At 41.1% G+C, this 22562-nt stretch overlaps 2 protein-coding genes across 3 annotated transcripts; both read left to right on the top strand.

Annotated features, from left to right (window-relative positions):
• Window positions 1-498: 498 nt before the first annotated feature.
• Window positions 499-5751, top strand: LOC112559914. 2 transcript variants are annotated; one of them, XM_025231407.1, is made up of 5 exons: window positions 499-890; window positions 1688-2007; window positions 2165-2440; window positions 2859-4163; window positions 4257-5751. In XM_025231407.1, exons 1-5 carry the CDS (start codon window positions 816-818, stop codon window positions 4777-4779), a joined length of 2499 nt encoding a protein of 832 aa, XP_025087192.1. In that variant the 5' UTR covers window positions 499-815; the 3' UTR covers window positions 4780-5751. The 2 variants fall into 2 exon arrangements, with proteins under 2 accessions (XP_025087192.1, XP_025087191.1); XM_025231406.1 differs by having other exon boundaries at window positions 502-890; window positions 2859-5751.
• A 2459-nt stretch (window positions 5752-8210) lies between these two features.
• On the top strand, window positions 8211-21347 carry LOC112559913 (G-protein coupled receptor GRL101-like). The gene is made up of 4 exons (XM_025231404.1): window positions 8211-8265; window positions 14020-14719; window positions 17205-17715; window positions 18408-21347. Exons 2-4 carry the CDS (start codon window positions 14070-14072, stop codon window positions 20445-20447), a joined length of 3201 nt encoding a protein of 1066 aa, XP_025087189.1. The 5' UTR covers window positions 8211-8265; window positions 14020-14069; the 3' UTR covers window positions 20448-21347.
• The last annotated feature ends 1215 nt before the right edge of the window (window positions 21348-22562 follow it).

The raw sequence follows: 22562 nt of genomic DNA, 5'->3' as shown, positions 1-22562 counted from the left end.
TATAATAACCTTCTTAACATACTAAATTGCTCGAGTTGTCTTTTCATTGGGGTGACGCATGCTGGGGGCTCGCCAATCTAAGTATACAGTGTAAATTAGCAATTTAGTACAAGCGCATGCAATGGAGATGTCGACGTGGTTAGGTGGGGGTATCGACGGTGCGTTAGACCGAGTGTAAGATATTATACCACCTACCAAATCAAGGGAACCTTGCCCCAGGTTTGCGACATACAGGTTTGTGTGAACATTACCAAGGGATATAAGCCAGGGATGCACAACCTACGGCCCGCGGGCCATCTCCGGCCCGCGACGCGGTCCCATCCGGCCCGCGAATTTGCTTTTCCCGAAGAATTGTTGTATAGCGACCTCATCCGAGCCTTCGGATTGGCCGCTAGCTCACGTGACTTACTCTCTAACCCAATACAGCTTTGCACATACACATATCGCACTGTTTTTGGGTTGTCGTCTGCTCGATGTCAAAACTCCACATACGGCAGTTTGTGGCAGGAATAAGCAGTTTTAATAAATATTACAAAGTATCATTTAAAAAATAACCATTAGATTTTATATATCTCTAACCCATACAGCTGTGCACACACACGTTGCACTGTTTTAAGTTGTCGTCTGCTCGTTGCACTGTTTTAAGTTGTCGTCTGCTCGATGTCAAGACTCCACATACGGCAGTTTGTGGCAGGAATAAGCAGTTTTAATAAATATTAAAAAGTACGCGCGCTTATCTGCAGCAGTTTACTGTACAGCTTATCATTTAAGCGAGCATTTGGCACAATATCGACAACGCCAGTATTTTAGTCATCATGTCGATTCAGATGACACACACAACTAAACCCTGTGAATCAGGTGTACCAATCAAGGAATATCCTGACTTGCTGGTATGTATATATTTGTCAATTTTCAGACTTCATGTGCACGTGTACATACATTTCTTACGATAAAAGTACGTGTTAATCCCAGAGAAAGACGTACTTTTGATCGGGGAAGTTTAGACAGTAGTTTTGCCTTATACTTTTGTTCTTCACAGAAAGCAGCATAACTGTCTTCCTCTATTATTTTCGGCCTGCAAAAATATATACATTTGCCCATTATATATAGGCCTATATATAAGGTTCCCAAATGAAGATTTATCAATTTTTTTCAAAGAAATCATTTTCCCAATGGTTTCAGAATGAGATACTAATGCTTAATTGTGTTGCCTCATTATTGCATAAAAACATTTCTTTACTCATGAACAACAATTATTAAATTAAAAATATGAGGAAATGGTAATTGCTATTAATAATGTTTGAAAAATGAAGAGCAAAAACCAGGCTCTTGAATTTCTAACAGTTTAGAAAACAGCAGAATCATTCATAAAATAATGTATTACCATTATGCACTTAGCATGACTGTTCTCTGCTGTTCTAATTCTTATGCAACAACAGCATTTACTTGTTAAAATCAGGGTAATGCTAAATACAGCTGCATGCTATTTTTTGCTTCTCCTTCTCCTAAACATTGCTGTTTTATTAACAAAACATAATTTTCATTGTAATATAAAATTAACTGAACTTTGCTATTTTAACAATACATTTTTTTTTATATTTGACAGGCTGTTTTTGGTTTATACTTAGCATTCAAAATTTCAAAATGCTTATTGCTAGCTTTTACATTGTTGTTGAATTATTGGCAGGCCATCCTTCCTGAAGGACAGGAATATCATGTCTGCTGGTATTCAGCAATGGGTGAAGGCAAGTTTAAGTGTGAAATAAGAGTGCCCATCACTACTGCAGAAGATGCAAGAGCTTGGTTTGACCAACACAAGAAAAAGGCCCAGATTACATGGCGTGTAAAAACAACTGCCCGAGTTACTGGGAAAGGAACCCTACTGAAAATCTATTACAGGTGTCAGCACAATACTTTACCAAGAAGTAAAACAGCAGATGAGAAGCCAAACTCCAAAAATACAAATTGCCCCGCTCAGATGACCTTGACAGTCAAAGCAACTACCATGTAAGTTCTGTCTTTTGATATCAGTATTACTTTGGGTGTGTGTGTATGGTGAGAGTATATTAAGTCATACATCTGTCATGTTACATCTACAGCAATGTTATTTAACTTTCTGAGTGGTTTTGCAATATATTATACATAGCTAACTATTTTGTTCCAGGAAAAAAAGCAGTGACCATCATTTGCCAGCTTTGCCTATGATTGTGCATATTGAGCATGTGCATAATCATCCAATTACAGGCAATGCCAAAGTAATGCAGCACCGGGATGTGTCAGAGGACACAATTCAAAAATTTAAAGATTTGTTTGCTAGAGGGCACACTCCAGCATCTGCTCTCAATATGCACAAATTTAATCTGCATATGGAGCACCCAGACAATTACATCTATTTGGCCTCGGACCGTTCAGTTTGTCCAGACTTGAGTTTTGTTTACAAGTAAGTAAAGTCTCTTGTGATACTACATTAAGTGCATCATTCATTGAACATTGAATGGGCTACTCTCAAATGTTGCAATGCACAAGGTTACATTTTCAAATAAGGTCACTTTTTGTGTTTTCTGTTGGAAAGAAGCAATGTATATGGGGTCAAATTACATGTAGCAACTTATCATGGATCATAAGGTTGTAATATAAGTTAAAACTGGAATAAGATTGAGATTTTTCCTGATAGACCTCTTGGTACCAAAATTATTCAATTGTCCACAAGAAGTGATGGTTACTTCCATTTTTAGTTTAAACATTAGTTTAATAAAATAAGTCCACGAGACAATGCAGTGTTCAGAAGTGACAATTGAATTCTCCCAAATGCTATTCTCAATTTAAACAAACATGCACAAATATGCCTTTTTTTCCAGACTGTATGCCAAAGTTTTCCAGAAGAGCTATGGTGCAGATTCAGGACAAGGTCTCCTGACCGCTGTAAATAGTCTGATTGAGAACTATAACAATGAACAGAAACTGAAGTGTGCATCAATGGAGCTCATTAAGGACAAGACTGTGATTGCTGTGTATACTCCTTTAATGAGGCGCATTAGCGAGAAGCATAGGGCCAGCGGTGAGCTGGTTTTCATTGATTCTACAGGAGGAGTAGACCGTTACAACTGCAGGGTCTTCCTCCTTCTTACACACAGTGCTGCTGGAGGTTTGCCACTAGGGTGCATTATAACCACCTCTGAGTCAACAGATGCCCTAGAGCTAGGCTTTGACTTGTACAAGAGGCTGCTCTCAAAAGATTCCTTTAATGGACGAGGGGAGAGAGGGCCAGTTGTAATTCTCACAGATGACTGTGAAATGGAGAGAAAGGCACTGAAAACGGTGTTTCCAGAATCCATTCTTATTCTGTGCGTGTTTCACATCCTTCAGGCAGTATGGCGGTTTCTGTGGGACAGTAAGCACGCAGTTCCAAGAGATGATCGTCCTCACCTCCTGAAACTTGTCCGAAACCTTGTGTACGCGGACAATCAACAGCAGCTGCAGGACTGTTACACTGTGTTAAGGAATGATCCTGTTGCTCTGCAGCACAGCAGTTTTATAGAATATGTCAAACGATTGTATGAGCGTCAGCATGTGTGGGCAATCTGCCACAGAGAGCAGCTGCCTGTTCGTGGCAATGACACCAACAATTATGTTGAGGCAGCCATGCGAATTTTAAAGGATAGGATCTTCCAAAGAGTTCGTGCATACAGTCCTGCACAGTTGCTTGATTTTCTGCTCACAAGCTTGCCAGCATATTATGAGCGAAGGCTCATAGATGTCGCCAACGGACGCCTGGATATGACTTTATCCAAGAAGTACGTACCCAGCAAGACAAATTTCACTAAGGACATGATAACACCTTTGCCGAACAATATTTTCCAAGTGCACAGTGGGAAGGCGTGTTATCTGGTGGACATGTCTATTGAAATGTGCACATGTAAGTTAGGAAAAAATGGTGCACCATGCAAACACCAGTTTGCAGTAGTTAGCCACTACTCACTGGAGGCTCAAAATTTTTTGCCTAGAACAGATGAAAAAATGAAGTCTCACATGATGTATCTTGCAACAGGCAAGCAGAATGTGCCATTCACATGGTTTGCACCACTACGTGGAAGTGGGCAGACACAGGATCTGGAAGATTGCCTTGAGGAAATATCTGATGCAGAAAAAGAAAATGAACCTACGCAATCATTTGACTCACTTCCTCTTCACAATGATTCTGCAGACGAATTTGAAAACCCTGTATTACCTGATGAGGAAACAACACTGAAAAGGAGGCAATCATTTGACTCACATCCTCTTCATAATGATTCTGCAGATGAATTTGATAACTCTGTAACATCTGAAGAGTTGACAACACTAAAAATGAGGTTCCACAACTTTGTAGCTTCCGTGGAGAAACAGTTGAATGAAAATACCAATGAATATGCACCAGCAGTAGAGGCTTTTGTATCGAAGTGGGAGAGAATTAAAACAGACACAGGTCGTGTTTCAGCCCTGCACACTTTTGGTAAAGACCATCAATGCATGCCATTTTCAGTCATAAAGAGAGGTGGTATTAAAGTCCAACCAACAGCCGTCAGCCGCAGACAAATGCCTCTTGGGGGTCGGCGATGTTTACAATCAGGCAGACCACCAAAAAAACATGACACTGAGAACAAAGGATTGAAGCGTTCAAACAGTGAAGATGGGAACATGCATATGATGCCCAAGCGGCGGCCTCAGCGAGCTCCCCACAACTTAAGCAAATGTGTCCTACAAAACGAGAACATTGGAAAAAACCACACATCCAAATGGTAGCTCTAGAGATTCTGGAAACATGACACACACATCGTCAGAAATCAGCTTTTGATATCCTCCTTCACACACACATACACACTTTCTCTCTCACACTCACACTGAAAAATAATGAAGCAGCAGGGCCCAACTAAGTGAGTTTTTCTAATATTCCTCAGCATCCATTGCCCCTTTCCTATTAGCTCAGTTTAACCACCTTTTTGAAAATGGTTTGTTTCCTGATGCATGGTCTGAAGCTACCATGCAAGCTTTACATAATAAGGGTGATACTAAATGTATATTTATTTTTCCTAAAAACTTCTTGTATATGGACCTTACCCGAGCCTTCAGATTGAGAAAACTGTAGAGGTATTTCTCTGTTTAACATCTGTAGTGAAATTTACATTTCTATACTTAACAAAAGAATCCCTGAATAGATTGAGCAACACAGTACTCTGGGTGAAGAACAAGTAGGCTTTAAGAGGGATCAGCACAATAGATCATATACTTTGGTGGCACGTATTTAGAAGCAGCTAGTAAATCATGAAAAGCTCTATGTACCTTTCATTGACTTCCAGAGAGCTTTCGATTCAGTGATTAGAGAAAAACTCTGGACCGTATTACAGAAAAATGGTATACCTGGCAAAATGGTTAAAGCTATGAAAAGTATGTTAAGGACAGAGTAAGGGTTGGCGGGGACCTGACTTTATGTTATAACTGCCCAAAAGGATTAAAACAGGGTAAATCTGCATCCCTGTCCTATTCTCTGCATTTCTCAATGATTTAACACATTAAATTAGACAAAAGCTTACATGGCTATATTATGTGATGATTTTTCTGTACAAATATGGATTTTGTTTCATATGGAATAGTCAAGGGCTCTGTGTTCCAGTTCATGGCATGTTATTCTGTTCTATAGCGTCTATAGAATAGTTTTGATGACACTGAGGAGTCTTGCATGCCAACAGATTGACCTCTACTCTTCACACTTGGAAGCCTACATTTTCAAAGGCATTAAGCAGCATGAGTAAGATCTGCATGATTGAACCAGTTTAATAAGTAATGGTTACACTTCGGCCTAGAGTTTTCATAATCTTAATGGGCCCATATTTTTCTCTAATCATTAAGTCATGTATAATATATTAACACTTAGCACTGTTATAGAAATCCAAGCCCTGGACATTTGAATATTAAAACTAAGTTTATCCTCCTCGCTGCTCACTCATAACTAATTGAGTACCCTGAAAATTCAGGTAAAGATGGTTAGCCATCATGCTTTCAATCAATCCTCCGGGTTGCCTTATGTAATAATTTCACCTGTTTTGGTGACCAATGAAAGTGGAAAATAATATCAGGTCAGGACATAGCATGGAACTCTTGTAAATCCTAATATTGTTTCTTGTGTGTATGTTGCTATTATTATTCAGATGGTTTCCAGTATAACATTTAGATTGCTGAAGGAAAAAACAGTAGTTACTATCAAACGCTATGGCAAAACAACTTGCTCAAAATAATAGGGAACACAAATACCGAAACACAACATGATACTGGATTGAAGAATATAACAGAAAATGGACTCACTTGCTAGAGGCTTTACCACAAGATATGCACCAAATGGAATGAGCATGTATTTGTCAGTATAGTCAAACCTGAATTTGTTTATGATTATGCTTAATGTTAGTAAAATATACAAAGAATGTTAAGAATTGTCTTTTGCCAGTCCTGATATTTTAAGTTTACATGCTAGTTTATGATTTACGTTGTCCATTTTTATGAACATTTTTACTAGCAAGAAATTATGTTTATATCAAGTCTTAATTTGTTCATTTTTACACAGAATGTTTTTTAATGTAACATTTTATTTCTATAACATCATAACATTGCAAGTCAGAGAAGTTGAAGTTAATACAATCCCATGTCAGATGAACAAGTTGCATACAGAGCTTCCTTCATTCACCATGTTTCATGGATTATACAAGTGGGCATAAGCATATATAATCAAAATTTCTGGAGTAATTACATAGAATGTTAATGATACTAATGTTGTACTGGTAGAATTTAACAGAACTGATTAGTGTTATGTCAAGAAGCCAATTTGGAATGCAGAAGCCATTTCTGTGTGCTTTTAGCTAGACTGTTGTCTTTTGCGAATTTGCTATTATGAGCTCAGGTTAGTGTGGGCTTTAAAATTCTCAGTTTAAAAATATTTCACTTTTTATTGCTAAGAAATTATTTTTATAACTTACATAGAGGAGTACCACTTGTTCTGTGTAGACAGAACCAGTGGTCACCGCAAAACAAAAAAATAAAACTTGGACATCAGTTGTTTATTGAGTTTGTGAGTCTCTGTTTAAGAAGTTTATCATGATGCTGCAAGTTCTGCAAGAATAGTAGGAATGCTTGAACAATATAGACTACAAAAAAAGCTGTTTCTTTTGAAAAGATTCAAAAACAAAATAGCTTTTGGCAGCCATTAACTGTTGCATTGTTCATCCAAACAGGTGATTATTGACCATACTAGAACTTGAGAACCTGCCAGACTTCTTCTGGGGGGGAGGTGGGGGTGGAGAGAAACCGATCTTAACATGCACGTTGAAGTACATATTGTTATTTAATATTTCCTATGCGGGATGGAATGTTATTTAACAGCACACACAGTTATCATAAACTCTGAAGTACATGGGTTAACAGATGAAGAACAAGAACTGATTGCTCATGTTAAGTGTGTTGAAAAAGAATCATCAGTGTATGGTATGGAAATCAACACAGAAAATTCAAAGTTGATGACCCAGCAACAGAAAGCGGAGTCAAGGGAGAAAGCAGACAGTCTCAAATATTGGGGTTCACTAGTCTCACTTGAGATAAGAGGATCTTTTGCCGTCATTTTTCTTTGTTTTGGTAGATGGTTACAGTTATAGTACCCTACAACGTAAATGATTTAAAAATAAAATCATCGACGATGTTTATCGCTAACTACGACAATCTACACCGCATGAATATTGGCATCTTCCGTAAAATTTATTAGCCTGCGTGTTTCATACACAGCTACACCCCAGTGAATGTGCAATTTCACCTTTATTGAAGCGTAGCAGTCGCTCGTCACCATCAGACTCTTTTATGAACAGACAACCCAAAACAGTGCGATATGTGTATGTGCAAAGCTGTATTGGGTTAGAGAGTAAGTCACGTGAGCTAGCGGCCAATCCGAAGGCTCGGATGAGGTCGCTATACAACAATTCTTCGGGAAAAGCAAATTCGCATCCGGCCCACGAAACTTCTGCCCACAGTGCAGGAAATCGGCATGTTAGTAATAAAAGAAGACCTTAAAAAAACGAAAAAAAAGGAAGAAGTATTTATCCCCACGTAGGGGCGTCTCTCAATCTTTTTTTCGATGGACGAACATTTCGATTCAGTGCTCTGACTTGGTGTCTCTACGATGAGGCCGGACATTCAGAAGTTGGTTTCGGGTAAACAACTTCAAATATCCCACTAATTACTACATAATTAGTGGTAAGTACAACTTGTTTCTAATAAAAAATGGTATCTGCTCTATTTTGTTTTTCCTTTTTGTATTTTTGCGGTGAAGTGGCCCGCGACACGGCTGTCCGAAATAGATATGGCCCGCAGGCCGAAAAAGGTTGGGCATCACTGATATAAGCCAAAGACACGTTCAGTTTAACTGCTGCAGGAGTAGCGACATTATTGCCTGCCAAAGCAGACTGTTAGCTGCAAAGCTGAAAAGACATTTATTTAGATATATTTCAATCACTAAAAACGAAGAAAAAGTGAACAGCCTCCATATGACCAGATTTTAGCACACTCTGTCCTGCACTTCATTTCAGAAGAAGACAAGACGACTATTTTCAATAATTGATGATGAAGCTAAAGATATTTCAGAGATCATCATCATCATCATCGCGGCACGGAATTTCGGCAGGGTTCTACAAACTAGTCTACTGTAGTCTTTGCACTCCATATGAAACCATTATCGTCTTATATGTTCATTTATATTTACTCGTTTTCTCATACATAGCGCAGCTTTTTCCACATAGTCGTGAAACATCTGTCCCTACGTTTTAAAAACAAAAGTAAAAATCCTTTATGTTCAGGAATTTGGAGGATAGATGGAAATGTGTATGACCCTTTGGAATGTGCCCAAGCTGCTTCACTAGGGTGAACTCATCCGTTGGGAAGCAAAGCTTTAACCTTTGATTGAGTAAAGCCCTCGAAACATAATTACATAAAACGAATTCCCGGAAATATTTCTGTGGGGTCTTTTTGAGATCGTGGAACTCTCAGTTCCCTAAAAGAGACACAAAATGAAAATTTCCTTTAAAAGTCTACAAAAGTTATTAAGTGAAAATGTGTAAATATTGCTAATTGTGATCTATTGTAATAAACTAACAAAAGTAAGATTCAAAACCCATTAATATCGATTTCGTTATTTTGTGTATATAAAAAAGAGTTCTAGATAATTCAGGAATGTTGCCCGTTTGACCCACTTATGGGCTACGTGGAAAAGTTGTGAGTGAGCCAGAATCAGCGATTTCTATACACACGACATGCATCTGAAATGTTCGGTGTCTGTTTTGTTTTCAGTGATGTTGCATTTGGTTAAGACGAAATGTTCGGATAGCAGTTAAGTTTTAAATTGTAGTATGTGACAACAGTATTGGATTTTTAACTGCTGTGTTATTAATTTAAAATGAGAAACAAATTACACAAAGAACAAACGCAGACAGAAACTGAGATGTTTATCTCTGTCAATATAATATAATAACGACAAACGTTTCGTCAGGAATCTTGTTGTATACGTACCGTAGTTTTTAGATGTGTATATTAACTTAACTCTTCCGTCAGAGATGGAGGAAAAGCTAAGACTTATAGAGAATCCTGCTTCTGATGGACGTTTCCAGAAAACTTCCATTGTATAAGAGTTTATGTCCAACGGCATTTCCGTCCGTGGTTCACAGCTGTCTAACACGTACTTACGATATATCCCTCTCCTTACGTAGATCATAACATCTGAACAGGGTCGGACCGTCCAGTTATACAGTTTCAGGGAGGACCTCAAAGGTACATAAAATACTATAGCACAGGGATGAAGTGGATTTGCTGAGCCGTTGTAGTGCAGCTCCAGATGTCCTTCACTTCTGTTTACGCTGAGCTCGGTGTATTTCAGAAAACATGGCAAAAGGTCTTCTGTTGTCATAACTACATGGTCGGATGACGTACTGATGTATGGAGGGCTTGTAGTCTCGTTCCACACAAGCTGAACATCATCTACAATAAACTTGTGTGGTGGGTTTGCTGTGTACTCGGAGTTGGGAGGTGAGATGTCCTCATCAGAGACGGACCCCAGCGAGCTCTGTGTCGGAGTTAACTCCTGTTCGTCGACCATCGCTAATGTGGACACATTGTCATCGCAGCTACCACAGTGCATTATGGGAGTGGCTGGAGTGCTCATGTCACGCTGCTTGGTGGCTCTTGACTTTGTGACAGCTCGCAGGACGAGCAGAAGCACTATATGCCGAGCAATGCTCAGGACACCGGTCTTTCTCATGTTCGCTTCGGGAATCTTCTAGTGGTAACGCAGCAATCAGCAATCAGTATGGTGCAGAAAGACTTTCGGTCTAGTATCTTTATCACCTCACGAATGACTTGGAGATGTTGATTACCTTGAGATAAAGATCTTTCTTTCCGTTAGCATCAGTATCAGCCTAAAACAAATATTGTTTGAATTTTTTCAGAATCTCATTATGTTTCTCATCAATCATATGCTGATGACATGCAGCTATACTGCTCTACCCGCTGATTGAGTCTACTTTTTACACCAGTGAAGCCTGTATTAGTCACATCAAAGACTGGATAGCACAAAACAAACCTAAAACTTAACGAGGATAATACGAGTGCCCTCTTCTGTTTGAGAAGAAAACGTTCATTGTTCATCAGTTCACCCAAGTACGTCAAGGTGGGTGACACCAGCATCACCTTCACCACGTCCGTCCGAAATCTCGAATTCTTCGTTACTGCAGACCTCACCCTTGATGCTGTCTGTCAGTCTGTCTTCTGAAAATAAGACCAGAGCCATCCGCCACCTTCTCTCTTCACACGCTGCCACTACTCTTGTCTGTGTCTGCTTGATTATTGTAGCTGATACCCTAAAGACACTTTTCTTGTGTATTTTATAAGGTCTCGACTTTAAGTTTTCTCGTGAATATTTTACTAATTATTTTAAAAATTGGTTAAAATATTTTTATTTGTTTTTAAAAAATATATAACTGAACATTTTCGCGACATATTTAATTTAAATTTGTATTCCTCTTATATATATTTTTCTAAAACTTCTGTTGTTGTTTTTTCCCCTATTCAGTCAGTGTGCTTAATTTTATGTGTGACAATCTTTGCTCTCCCCTTAAAAGTTCTTTCTGAGTTTCTTGTGATTTTTAAAACTGAACATTTACTTTATCGTATGACACTTTCCAACGAAAAAAAAAAAACAGAAAACGAACTTATCAGGGTTTTATTTTAAAAGCGGTTTTCCTTTTAAAATGTACAGTGTAAGTAAGATAATTATTTTTCAGTTTTCTTTTTAAGCATTCTGTCAATTACTATTTTTAAATTAGCTTTGTAAAATATATTACAAATTACTACTTTAAATTGGTCTAAAAAGAGTTGTTCTTTCCCTTTTGCTGCTTGTTTTACGTGCGACATCGTTTTATTTTCTGGTAAAGTTTGAACGATCTCCTGTAGGAGGTAAGATTAATTTCCACTTGCTATTGGCTATAAAACGGCTGCCTGCTGTTTTCTTGGGTTCCTTACGACTTCCAGCCCCCAGGGAGTGGCCATTGATCAACTGCAGCTACAGGCTATAAAATGCCGGGATTTGAGAACCTCGGAGCCGCTGTAAGTTCTGAAAGACTTAGCATCAAACGTTACGAACCACATTCTGTTGTTAGTCGGGATGATGTGAAAAAAAAAATGCTGTGGACAGTTGTCATGGCCGTGGCAACAGTCAGCGCCATTGTTCCCGGGTCGTCCCGTGTTTTCAGTCACGTGATCTCTCGACCCCATGACAGGAGCGTTCATCACACAGCACCAGTGTCCAGTCTTGTAACGGGACAAGACCTGTACACTAGTGAACTCACAGAAACAGCACAAAGTGCATCCTATGAACGTAGTGGTTACACATCAACAGCAGAGAATAATTTTCCCAGCGGCGTCACGGGGGTGAATGCGTCTTCTACGATCGCGGTCACAGACATAAATAGTATACCTCTCAAAAGAAATTTTGATCATTTTGTTCATCTCTCGTCAAATTTTGTAGAAGTTTGTTTGAAACAACATGGCAGCGAATCATTCTTTGCAAGCGGTCTGCGGTTCACTCTCGACACCTCAGTCCCTACGAATAAGACGATGGTTTGCGTGCTCTCCCTGACAGTGAAAAGTGATTTTATAATCAGAATTGACATCTGCAGCGAACTCCGTGATTTTTGTCCCTTCGTTAAACTCATAATCTTCCCATCATTTGTCGGAAAAGCGGTTAGCTTGTGCAGTTATCCTGCAAGTAGTCTGGTAGTGCCCACCAACATTGCTGAAATATACATAGCCTATTTCAAGAATAACCAATCTTCATTCTCTGTGTGTGTGAACATGTCGGCGGTTCCAAGATCGGCCATGCCTCATCTAGAAATAGCGCATGTGTCTGCCTACAGTGGTCAGTAAAATGTTTTTTTTTTAATAACCGGTCGTTGTACAAGAAAAGCGAATTAAAGCAGGATGATGAAGAAATGTTTGAATGTTCTACCGACTAAACAGCTGTAGGCGTGAAGATGCGTCAGTAGTTGTGGGATGTGCAGATTAACTTTTGTCTGGAACGTTCTCTTCGTTTATCCTTTTTTCACTGGCTCGTGTCTGTTTGCCCGTGCAACAGTTCTGAAACTGAGCGAGCGGACTGCAGCAGCAGACTGATGTCGAGCCCGACCTCTTAACATTTCCAACCACCCGGCAGCAGAAGGTTTTAAGCACATGCACCCGTGATAGGACTGCGTGGGTTTTTTTTTTGTTTTTTTTTTCTGAGCTCCCAACAAAGAAAAATTTCTATGTGTCTTGCGACCATAGTCAATAAAGATGTCTTGTATCTTGTATCTTGTATCTTGGTTACTAAGCGTTTCCTTGATTAACCACACTATCTCAGTACAGTTAAATGACACATTATGTGTAGCGACACTATTGCCAGACTCGTGCGCTTATGTCGTTGTCAACGACTCACGGGTACTCCAATCTACGGAGTCAATCTTCCTGTCACAGTCACGCGGTGGTAGGCAGTTTCACACTCTTTATTTACAGTTTATACCGACCATGGTTTTCGAAGAAGACACTCGGATAAAAGACGGTACACACCGACACACAAACATAAACCGACACCCGCCTGACGATGACTGCGCACTCGCTACACTCACTCACTACCCGTTATCATCCGACTCTTTCTCACACGCAGTTAGTAAGTAATACCTATATCTACTGCAATCCGTAACATATTAATACCGCTATCAGTAAGTAGTATATATATATACACACTACAATCAGTAAGTAGTATTTGCAGACAACTATCAGTAAGTAGTGTGTATATATACCACTATCAGTAAGTCAATACATGTGTTTATATATAAATCACTATCAGTAAGTAGTATATGTACACCACTATCAATAAGTAGTTTGTATATATAGCGCTATCACCTAATAATTTATATACCGCTATTAGTAAGTAATGTATATATTTATCTCTATTTATTTATGTATATACTGCTATAAGTAATATATATATATATATATCACTTCAAAAGAAAAAGCTGTACTCATGTCCTCTCTCACATTGAACAGTTTGGTCACCAAGACTTACGTTAGTCACACGCACACACAACTACCAGACAGGTATAGAGTCTGCAGGAGTTCAATCCAGGGGTCGGAACAGGGGTCGGGTCAAATACCTAGTCTGCAACGGAGCGGCACATCTCCACCATAGTTACTCAATTTAATTAGAAACATTGTATACTTGGATGTTCCTTCACTGCAAATGTGATTCGCTACCTTTTCAAGAAAAAGCCTTGATAGCTATGACATGTTAGACTATAATGAGGTATTACAATACTAGATAATGACAAGTTTGGTTGCTACATGAGATATTGGAATATAGGTTATGACAATGTGTGTGTGTGTTTTCGTGCATCTATCTGTGAGTGATTTAGCATGTGTTGTTTGTAGGATACGTCCAAACACCAAGGTGGGATGGACAAACGCCGTATCCTCCGTTCATGAGTGATTGGGTTAAGATACGTGTGCCACAGCAACACAAGGTCATGTTAAGTTTTTCTCACTTGGATCTTGCCGGCTCAGTATCTAACTGTCAACGCGATGTCGTACAGGTGTACAAAGAGACCCTCAGCCCATCACACAGGCTCTTGGAGGTGTGTTCAAACTACACGATACCTCCTCGTATTATTGAAGCCACGATGTTGTATGTTTACCTTGACAGCTGGGATACAAATGCACATTCTGGTTTCAAACTCCTTTTCTCCTTCCACAACACGTCCGCTTTACCTGACCGACTGGCAGACAACAGGTGGAACTGCTCCGTGCCTCACTGGTCCGACTTCCGACAACACTTCCCGTGTAACCTGGAGTCCGACTGCGTGGGCGGCGAGGACGAGGCTGACTGTCCGTACACCAGTGACGTGTGTGGTCAAGGCTTCGCGAGGATGGGACAAGGATGTGTCCTCTTTGTGAGGACACCCACACCGGTGCCCTGGCCTGAGGCAGACATGATGTGTGAGTCTCGAGATATGGCGTTGATATCTGCCAGCACACCTGAGAAATGGGACGCCCTCTACAATTTACTTGCGTATCGTCCAAATGAAAACGTCCTCGTTGGCCTAAAGAGAAACTACCAATCGGTAAACTACCTGTGAGTATTAAAGCTAAAACCTCATGAATTGTTATTTATGATTTTACTCAAATCAAACATGTTAAAATCATGCTACACTTGCTAAAGAGAAAAATTAAGATTTTTGTAAAAAATAATTGTTTCAATGTTCCGTGAAGTTATAGTTTGAAGCTGATTTTTTTTCTAAAGCATCCGCAATATTTGACAAGATTACACAAGGATTTCTGTAGACTCGCCTTGATTGATAATGATACGTGATGAGTATTCAGAATATTAGTATTGTCGTTTTATTTCTTTATACTTTGATGAAATAACAGTTTAGACTCGCTGTCTCGTCCCCCTCCGAGCACCTTAAGACGGGAGGGTGACAACATCAAGAGAGTTAGTGTGTTAAGAATGAATGCTTTACCCAACGACTCATTTTACACCCGACACGAATGTTGAACAAGGTGGCGAGATGAACATGGGCATCTTCTGAAAAAGTCCGTTTTGCCACAAAGTGCGGAGGAAGGAGCGGCTGGCAAAATAACGAGGCAAAATTTGTAATTTGTCTATTGCAATAGCATAGCTAATGATTAGAGTAATAAGATACAGCTAATAACAAAGTCTATAATTACAAAGCTCTGCACAAAATTCTTTAGCCTACTCCCCCACACTAAAAGTGTAGGAATGCTTCTCATTTTAAATGTTTACCAGAAAGCAAGTTTGTTGATGACAATCGAGCGTCCTTTGTTTAGTGTCACGAAATGTCACCTACTAACAGATTACTAACACTGGCTGATCACTGATTTTATTCAACAAAAACTTTTGGTCTACCAATGCCAACTGTTTTCCATCCAGTGTGCGTCACAATGTTAATTAGGAATTAGAGTCCACAATGTTGATTAGGAAATGCAGTCATCAGCCAGGTAAAGGCAAGGTTCCCTGTGCATCACCTGTGAGGAATCTAACGTTGCCTGTCGTCTGTAGTTCGCTCTGTAAGCACCGTAAGATTACTCCCACCCTCACGTGCCTGCACGTTCGTTCTTGGTTACTTAATTCTCATGCTACCCTGATCAACTTCTGCTGCTCCAAATAAAACCAAAAATACAGAGAGGAGAAGGGGAAATGTCGCTCTTTCCTTTGTTCTTTGTGCTAGCTGTCCGTTCAATGTCTTAGTGCAAGCTGTGCTTTTAATTTCTGTCGATGCATGTGTGCCTATTTTTCCGAAATTCTCTTTCCCTGATGGCGGTCTGGTGGCGCAACGGTTAGCGACAGTGAGGATTGACTGTCCTGGGTTCAGATATCGTCTCGGTACGCTGTTTTTTCTCTGCGTATAGCATCTGATTACAGAGCTGGCTGTCTTCTTGTGATATAGCTTTAGCTGCTGGCTCGGCGTAAAATACCAATACACTCCCCCTCCACCAACACACAAACACACACACACTCATTCCTCTTCCTCTGCATCCCTATTATAAATCGTTCACTCAGTGCACGCTGTCTGCACTTGTTAAAACAATCACGCTTGGTGACTCGCTCTTTACCCACAGAGCAGTGGAGCTCTCTTCACTTGTAAGTATATCCTACACTGAACCACCATTGAGTCTTCTTAACCGTACATTAAAGCAGCTCCTCTCGTCAGCATTACACATAAACATAGTCCACTACTACTCTGTTCTCTCTTTTCACTTTGTCATGGATCTAGTCAGAGTGCTAGGACTGGGCGCGTGTGTAGATGAAAGCGTGCGAATGATGGACGTTCTCTAAATAGAACGTGACAAATGACGTATAGTGACGTCAAAAAGAAATAGTGAGGTAAGCGGGAGAGGGACGTTGAGAAGGGATATGGAAGCAGAAGGACGTTAGAGGGCATTTTTAGAAGAAGAAGGACGCTGGAGAATAGAGAGAAGAAGAGGACGTTAGAGAGTAGATAGAAGAGGAAGAACGTTAGCGAGTGGAAGAAGAAGAAAGTTAGAGAGCGGAAAGGGAGACGTGAACGCATTTGCCAAGACAATGCGATTTGCTAATCAGAGATCGAATGTACTAATGTGAAAGGAGAAACGACTGCCAAGACAGTGAGTTTATAGTGTGTGAGGTGTTCGTTGTACTTTGTAGAAGTGGAGATTGAAGCAAAAACTGTGGTGTTAGAGACCGTTTTGCTTTTATAGTTAGGATCTTTTTTTTTTTTTTGGTTGGTAATTTTGATCAGTAAACAGACAGACTCGTACAGGCGAATTATTCTTTAATTGGAACGAAAGCACGCGCAATTGTCCGACCCGCTGGTGAGTTGGAGAGAGCAAAAAAACAAGAGGCACCGGCGGTGTCGTGACACACTGTCTTTTGTACTTTGAGTTTTAGTATCTAGTGCTAATTAAGACCGTTCTCCTATTTGAGAGTCACTCTGCATAACGTAACTGCATTGTTGTTGACGGGTAGAGGATTGCAGGAGAGGTGAGAATTGAGCGTTTTGTAAACTCGAGAAACTTAATTCAAATCATTACTTAAACATGACTTTTTCCCGCTGTAGCTACAGACATGGACTCATGTGGCGAAATGGAGTATTTGCTCACTTTCTTCCTGGACTTTTCACAATTGAAGCACCTAATGGCTGCTATTCTGCTGTACACTCGAAGACTATTAAAATAAATAACAGACCTTCTTCAGGGAAAGACCGGACCTACTTTCTTTGTGAACTCTCCTTACAAAAACCACAAACTCTCCCACAAATCAGCGAACCTCGAGCTACGTTGCAGTGGTCACCGGCCTTTGTGCGGTGTCCGTTACACCACGTGACGCACTCATTTTTCGCTTATGACGTCAGTAGCAGCTGTTGGACTGACATGCGTGACTCGCGTCGGTCCCAAGGTACGCCTCTCATGTCTGTGACACCTGACTTCTCGTGCACCCGAGGGTACCAGCGAGTTGCCTACACCCTTGTCTGTAATCATCGTTTCGACTGCAACGACGGCAGTGACGAGACTTTCTGTGAGTTTCTTCCTTGTCCACCATCGTCTCCCTTCAAGTGTCTCAACCAACAGGTAAATGAAACCAAAATACCTAAACGATGAGGTATTCGAAGCTTGTTCATTTTTAAATATGTATTTTAACAATAGTGGTGTCTTTATTAACAGTGAACTTTCATGTACATTAGAATTGCTTTGTCGCAAGATAAGATGCTGCCGATTTATACACCATTGGTACACGGACGTTTCGCAGCCAGACGTTTCGGAGCCGGACGTTTTGCCGATCGGACGTTTCGCCACCGGACGTTTCGGAGTCGGACGTTTTGCCGACCGGCGTTTCACCGCCGGACGTTTCGGCGCGGGACACTTCATTTCGGCATTTCACGTGGGACCTTTAGCCGAAGTCAAGTGTGTGACGCCCCTTAGCTGACACATTTCTCTCGCCATTGTATCAATGTATCAGTGAACTCTCTCTCACTATCCCTCCTCATGTGAACCGTTAGCTCACACATTTCTCTCACCATTGTATCAATGTTTTTTCTCAAATCTGTTGCGCATAATCTGTGACAATCAAAGTGAACTGTCTGTGAAGTCTGTGTGTAAAATTTGTTTGAAATAAAGAATTATTGTGTAATCTAGTAGTTACTTTCATTCTTTGAGAAGTAAGTAAGCTCTCCCTCTCTCTGACATAATGCGGCGAAACGTCCAGTCGACAAAACGTCCGCACACGACACCATTAATGTAACAGAAGCTGTCTTTGTTTTCAGTGTGTTTCCGAGGAGGTTGTGTGCGATGATGTTATTCAATGTGTTGACGGCACGGATGAACTAGGCTGCCTGACCTTACAGCGCGGGATAACAAAACGTCCAACCGCACGACCCCCAGCGATCATGGATCTCAGCCCTACAGGAGAGATCACGATGATCGCCTTGAACCACTCGTTGCCATTTGTGTGTCCTGAGAGTCACTTCCAATGCCCAGAGATCGTCTTTTACTGTCTCCCAGTATACTTGCGGTGTAACGGCGTGTACGACTGTCCTGGGAAAGAGGACGAGTTGGCGTGCGACACCTACACCTGTCCCGGCTTCTACCGCTGTCGCGCCTCGCACGTCTGTGTGCACGCTGACCACATGTGTGACGGCTGGCCGCAGTGTCCGCAGGGAGACGACGAGCTGGTGTGTAACCTGACTTGTCCTGACACATGTGTGTGTCACGGCCTGTCTTTCACCTGCACAGACTACTTCCCTGTGAGTCAACATCTCGACCTCCGCTTTCTGGACGCCCGCTCATCTGGCCTGACATTGAGGGACGTGAGCAACAGCACGATGCTGGTTCACCTCAGTCTAGCCAATTGTAACATCACTTCTCTACAGGCCGTCAACCTCATCAACCTGAGAAGTCTAGATCTCAGCGACAACCTCATCCAGGCAATTAACAGCCAATTTTTACGGAATTTCCGTAAGCTTCAGAGCTTATCTCTCTCCGGAAACCCCTTAGTGTCTTTGTACCCAGTAGGCGAGGACGTCCCATTCATCTTTACATACATAACGAGCGTTGACTTTTCTCGTATAAAGATTCAGGTGTTAGACAACGTCTTTCCACAAAGGTTCCCTAACCTAACAACATTAAACATCTCCTACTGTGACATTCAGAGCGTTGTTGAAGACGCCTTCTATCTTCCCAAGCTTCACACGCTGGACTTGAGGGGATCCCCTGTGTCTTATTATCCTCAACAAGCATTTAGGAATTTGCCCAAACTGGAGTACCTGTATGCAGACAACTACAAAATCTGCTGTCCGGAGACTCTGCCCGTCCTGCAGCATGTGCAGGTGTGCGAGGCGCCGGCCGACGAAATCTCCTCCTGCGAGTCGCTCGTGGGCTCAGACGTGTACCGCGTGTTCCTGGCGATCTTCGCTACCCTGGCTCTCGCTGGAAACTCGGGTAGCTTCGTGTATCGCGTATTTGTGAGTAAGAACACCAGGTCTCTGGGTTTCGACGTCTTCGTGACAAACCTCTGTGTTGCCGACTTTCTAATGGGTGTTTATCTGGCGATGATAGGTGTGGTTGACCGTTTGTTCTTGGGCTCCTACCTGTGGATCGAGGAGCTGTGGAGGAAAAGCTCCCTGTGCAAACTGACAGGCTTCTTGTCGCTGTTGTCTTGTGAGGTCTCGCCTCTACTCATCTGCATGATCACACTTGACCGACTTATGGTCATCAAGTTTCCTCTCAGTAACTTTCGTTTTTCAAGGAAATCCGCTTCGCTTGCCTCGGGTGTGGTGTGGACCGCGGGATTGTTTATTTCCATCATTCCTTTGCTGCCTATGATGTCACATTGGGAATTCTATACTCAGAACGGGTTCTGTGTACCGCTTCCCATCACACGTAAGGTTTTTGGCGGCAAAAGTTACGCGTTTAATCTTACAATTATTTTTAATTCTGTCCTCTTCGTTGTTATTGCTATTGGCCAGATGCTTATCTTTTGTTCCGTTCGCGTTAACAGGTTGTCCACCTCTAATTGTACCAAGAAATCAAATGACATGACAATTGCTCGCAGATTGATCACCATAGCAGTTGCGGACTTCATCTGTTGGTTCCCCATCAGCTTGTTAGGATTCATGGCTTCCAGCGGTATTCCTATTGCCGTGGAAGCATATGTGCCTATAGTCGTCTGGGTTCTGCCGCTCAACTCTGTGCTTAACCCCTTTCTGTATACTTTTAACATCATGCTTGAGAAAAGACAAAAAAGTCGACAAACAGAGTTGAAGAGGTATTTAATTTCACAAATGAATATTTGTGACAACAAATGAATATTTGTGACAACAAATGAATATTTGTGACAGTTGTTATTGAATTTTCACTGTGAAGTAAAATTGTTAATATGAGGTTTCTGATAAGAAAGTCAGTTCCGACTAACCATGATGGTTTGCTAGAGCCTGTGACAGAGAGAAGTATAGAGCTGTCGGTACACGATGTACTGTGAAAGGGAGACGCCATGCTTTTACTTGCATTTGGAAAAGCTTTCGAGACTTTATACTGCATATTAAGTAATTTCTGTCGGTAATATATTGACATCTAATTCTCTCCCACCTACTATTTTTGTTTGTCGTTTGAGTTAGATCATTTATAAGTTACTGTCATTTATATTATATATAATGAAAGAAACTAAACTGAATGAGACTTACATGAAATGTAGATTTTTCATATTTCTTTTCTTTAAAATTTACGGGTTTTAGCTGGGTTACTTTGTTTTTCGTTTGTTTGTTTGTTTGATTGCTTTGTTTTGTTTGTTGTCGAGGTTTTTTTGTTTGGTTGGGTTTTTTTGGGGGTTATTTTTTTTTTTTTTTTTTGAGACCAAGATTTGTTTCATTCAAGTACAAAAATAAAAGAGAATTTTTCAATGATGAATTACAGTGGAGGCCATTTTTAAACTAGGTTCAAAGCTTTGCAGCAATCTAACAAAGGTTTTTGTTATATTATAATTTTTCTTTGCAATGGATACTTTGGTTGATTGCAGACTGTATGAAATATTGCGTGATGAAAATTTTTAAAATCCCCTCCCACCAAAAGAATACACAGCAGTGGAAGTTATTGGTATCTTACGCCAAACCTTTAGCTCAGCGGTTCTCAAACTGTGGGGCGCGCCCCCCCCCCCCTTTCCCTTGGCTGGGGAGGGGGCGCGACGTGCCTACAAGGGGGGGGGGGAGCGAAGGTGGTCATTTTTTAAAAGTTTCTTATACCGGTATTAGTGAAATTAGTTTACATTGTGTAACCGAGTGGTGAGGGCAATCAAACTCCAAATCTCTTCTCCCTATTCAAGTACACTGTCTCGGCATGAAGTGACTTCTCACTTCCAAAACTCAAAACACAATCCCCCTCTCAACAATTCAGCCTCCAGTGTCCCTCCTCTCCCTTTTGCCCTCTCCCCCAATCTCTCATCGCTGACTCCCCTCTCCCTCTCCAGTCACACCTCTTTTTCTTTTTTCTTTTTTTTTTTTTTACATCTAAAAGGCACGCATTCAGGAAACGTCCATCATTCACACCCTTTCGCCCTCGCACGTGCTCAGTCCTATTACTCTAGGTCAGTGATTCTCAAAGTGTGGTCCACGGACCACTAGTGTTCCGTGTGCATAGGTCAGGTGGTCTGCGGCTGACAGGCGTGATATGTTAGCAAGATGATGTTTAAAGTGATGCATTCCTCGCATTAACATTTTAATTATAAAGAACGAGGTAGTTTTATGTCAACTTATTACTATACTACCGTCACAAAAGGACATTTAGTTTTGAATTGTAATTATACAAATGCGGCAATTTAAATTTAAAATTCATAGTACAGAGTGATTTTTAGGCCTTGGTGGTCCGCCATAGCTTTTACTTTAGTAAAGTGGTCCGCGGTCCGAAATACTTTGAGAACCACTGCTCTAGGTCCCTGACAGAAGGCCATGACCAGATAGTGCGGGGTGGGGGCTTAAGGCGCACCTTTAGCTCTCACGCATGTACATACTCGCATATGCACACGCGGTCATCACACGCGTACACATGCACATGCATATGCATGCACCTTCACACACGTCCGTCGCCGCGTACGTACACATACATGCACACACATATACACACGCTCTCAAACACAGTCACACTCCACATGTGGACACAAGGCTAAGAAGTCTGGCCTTTGACCCCAGGTGTGGAGGGGGGTGGGGTTGAAGGAAAGGTCGAGGCTTCGTTACGTAACCAGGCCGTGGGAACAGAGGAAAGACAGTTTCTGGAACGTTCCGCTCCGACTGGATAAAGACAGCAGTTTTAATCCGAATTTTGGAGGCGAAGTACACGTGTTTGTTCTGAAGAAGATAGCCATGGATAAATTTGTGATGCGAAAAGGAACTGATTGCGGTGGTTTTTTGAAAAGAAAAAGTGAAGAAACGAGC

The sequence above is a fragment of the Pomacea canaliculata genome, linkage group LG3 (assembly GCF_003073045.1).
Source record: "Pomacea canaliculata isolate SZHN2017 linkage group LG3, ASM307304v1, whole genome shotgun sequence".
Lineage (NCBI taxonomy): Eukaryota > Metazoa > Mollusca > Gastropoda > Architaenioglossa > Ampullariidae > Pomacea > Pomacea canaliculata.
Note: the sequence above shows the minus strand (reverse complement) of the source record. Positions and strands in the feature narration are given on the sequence as shown.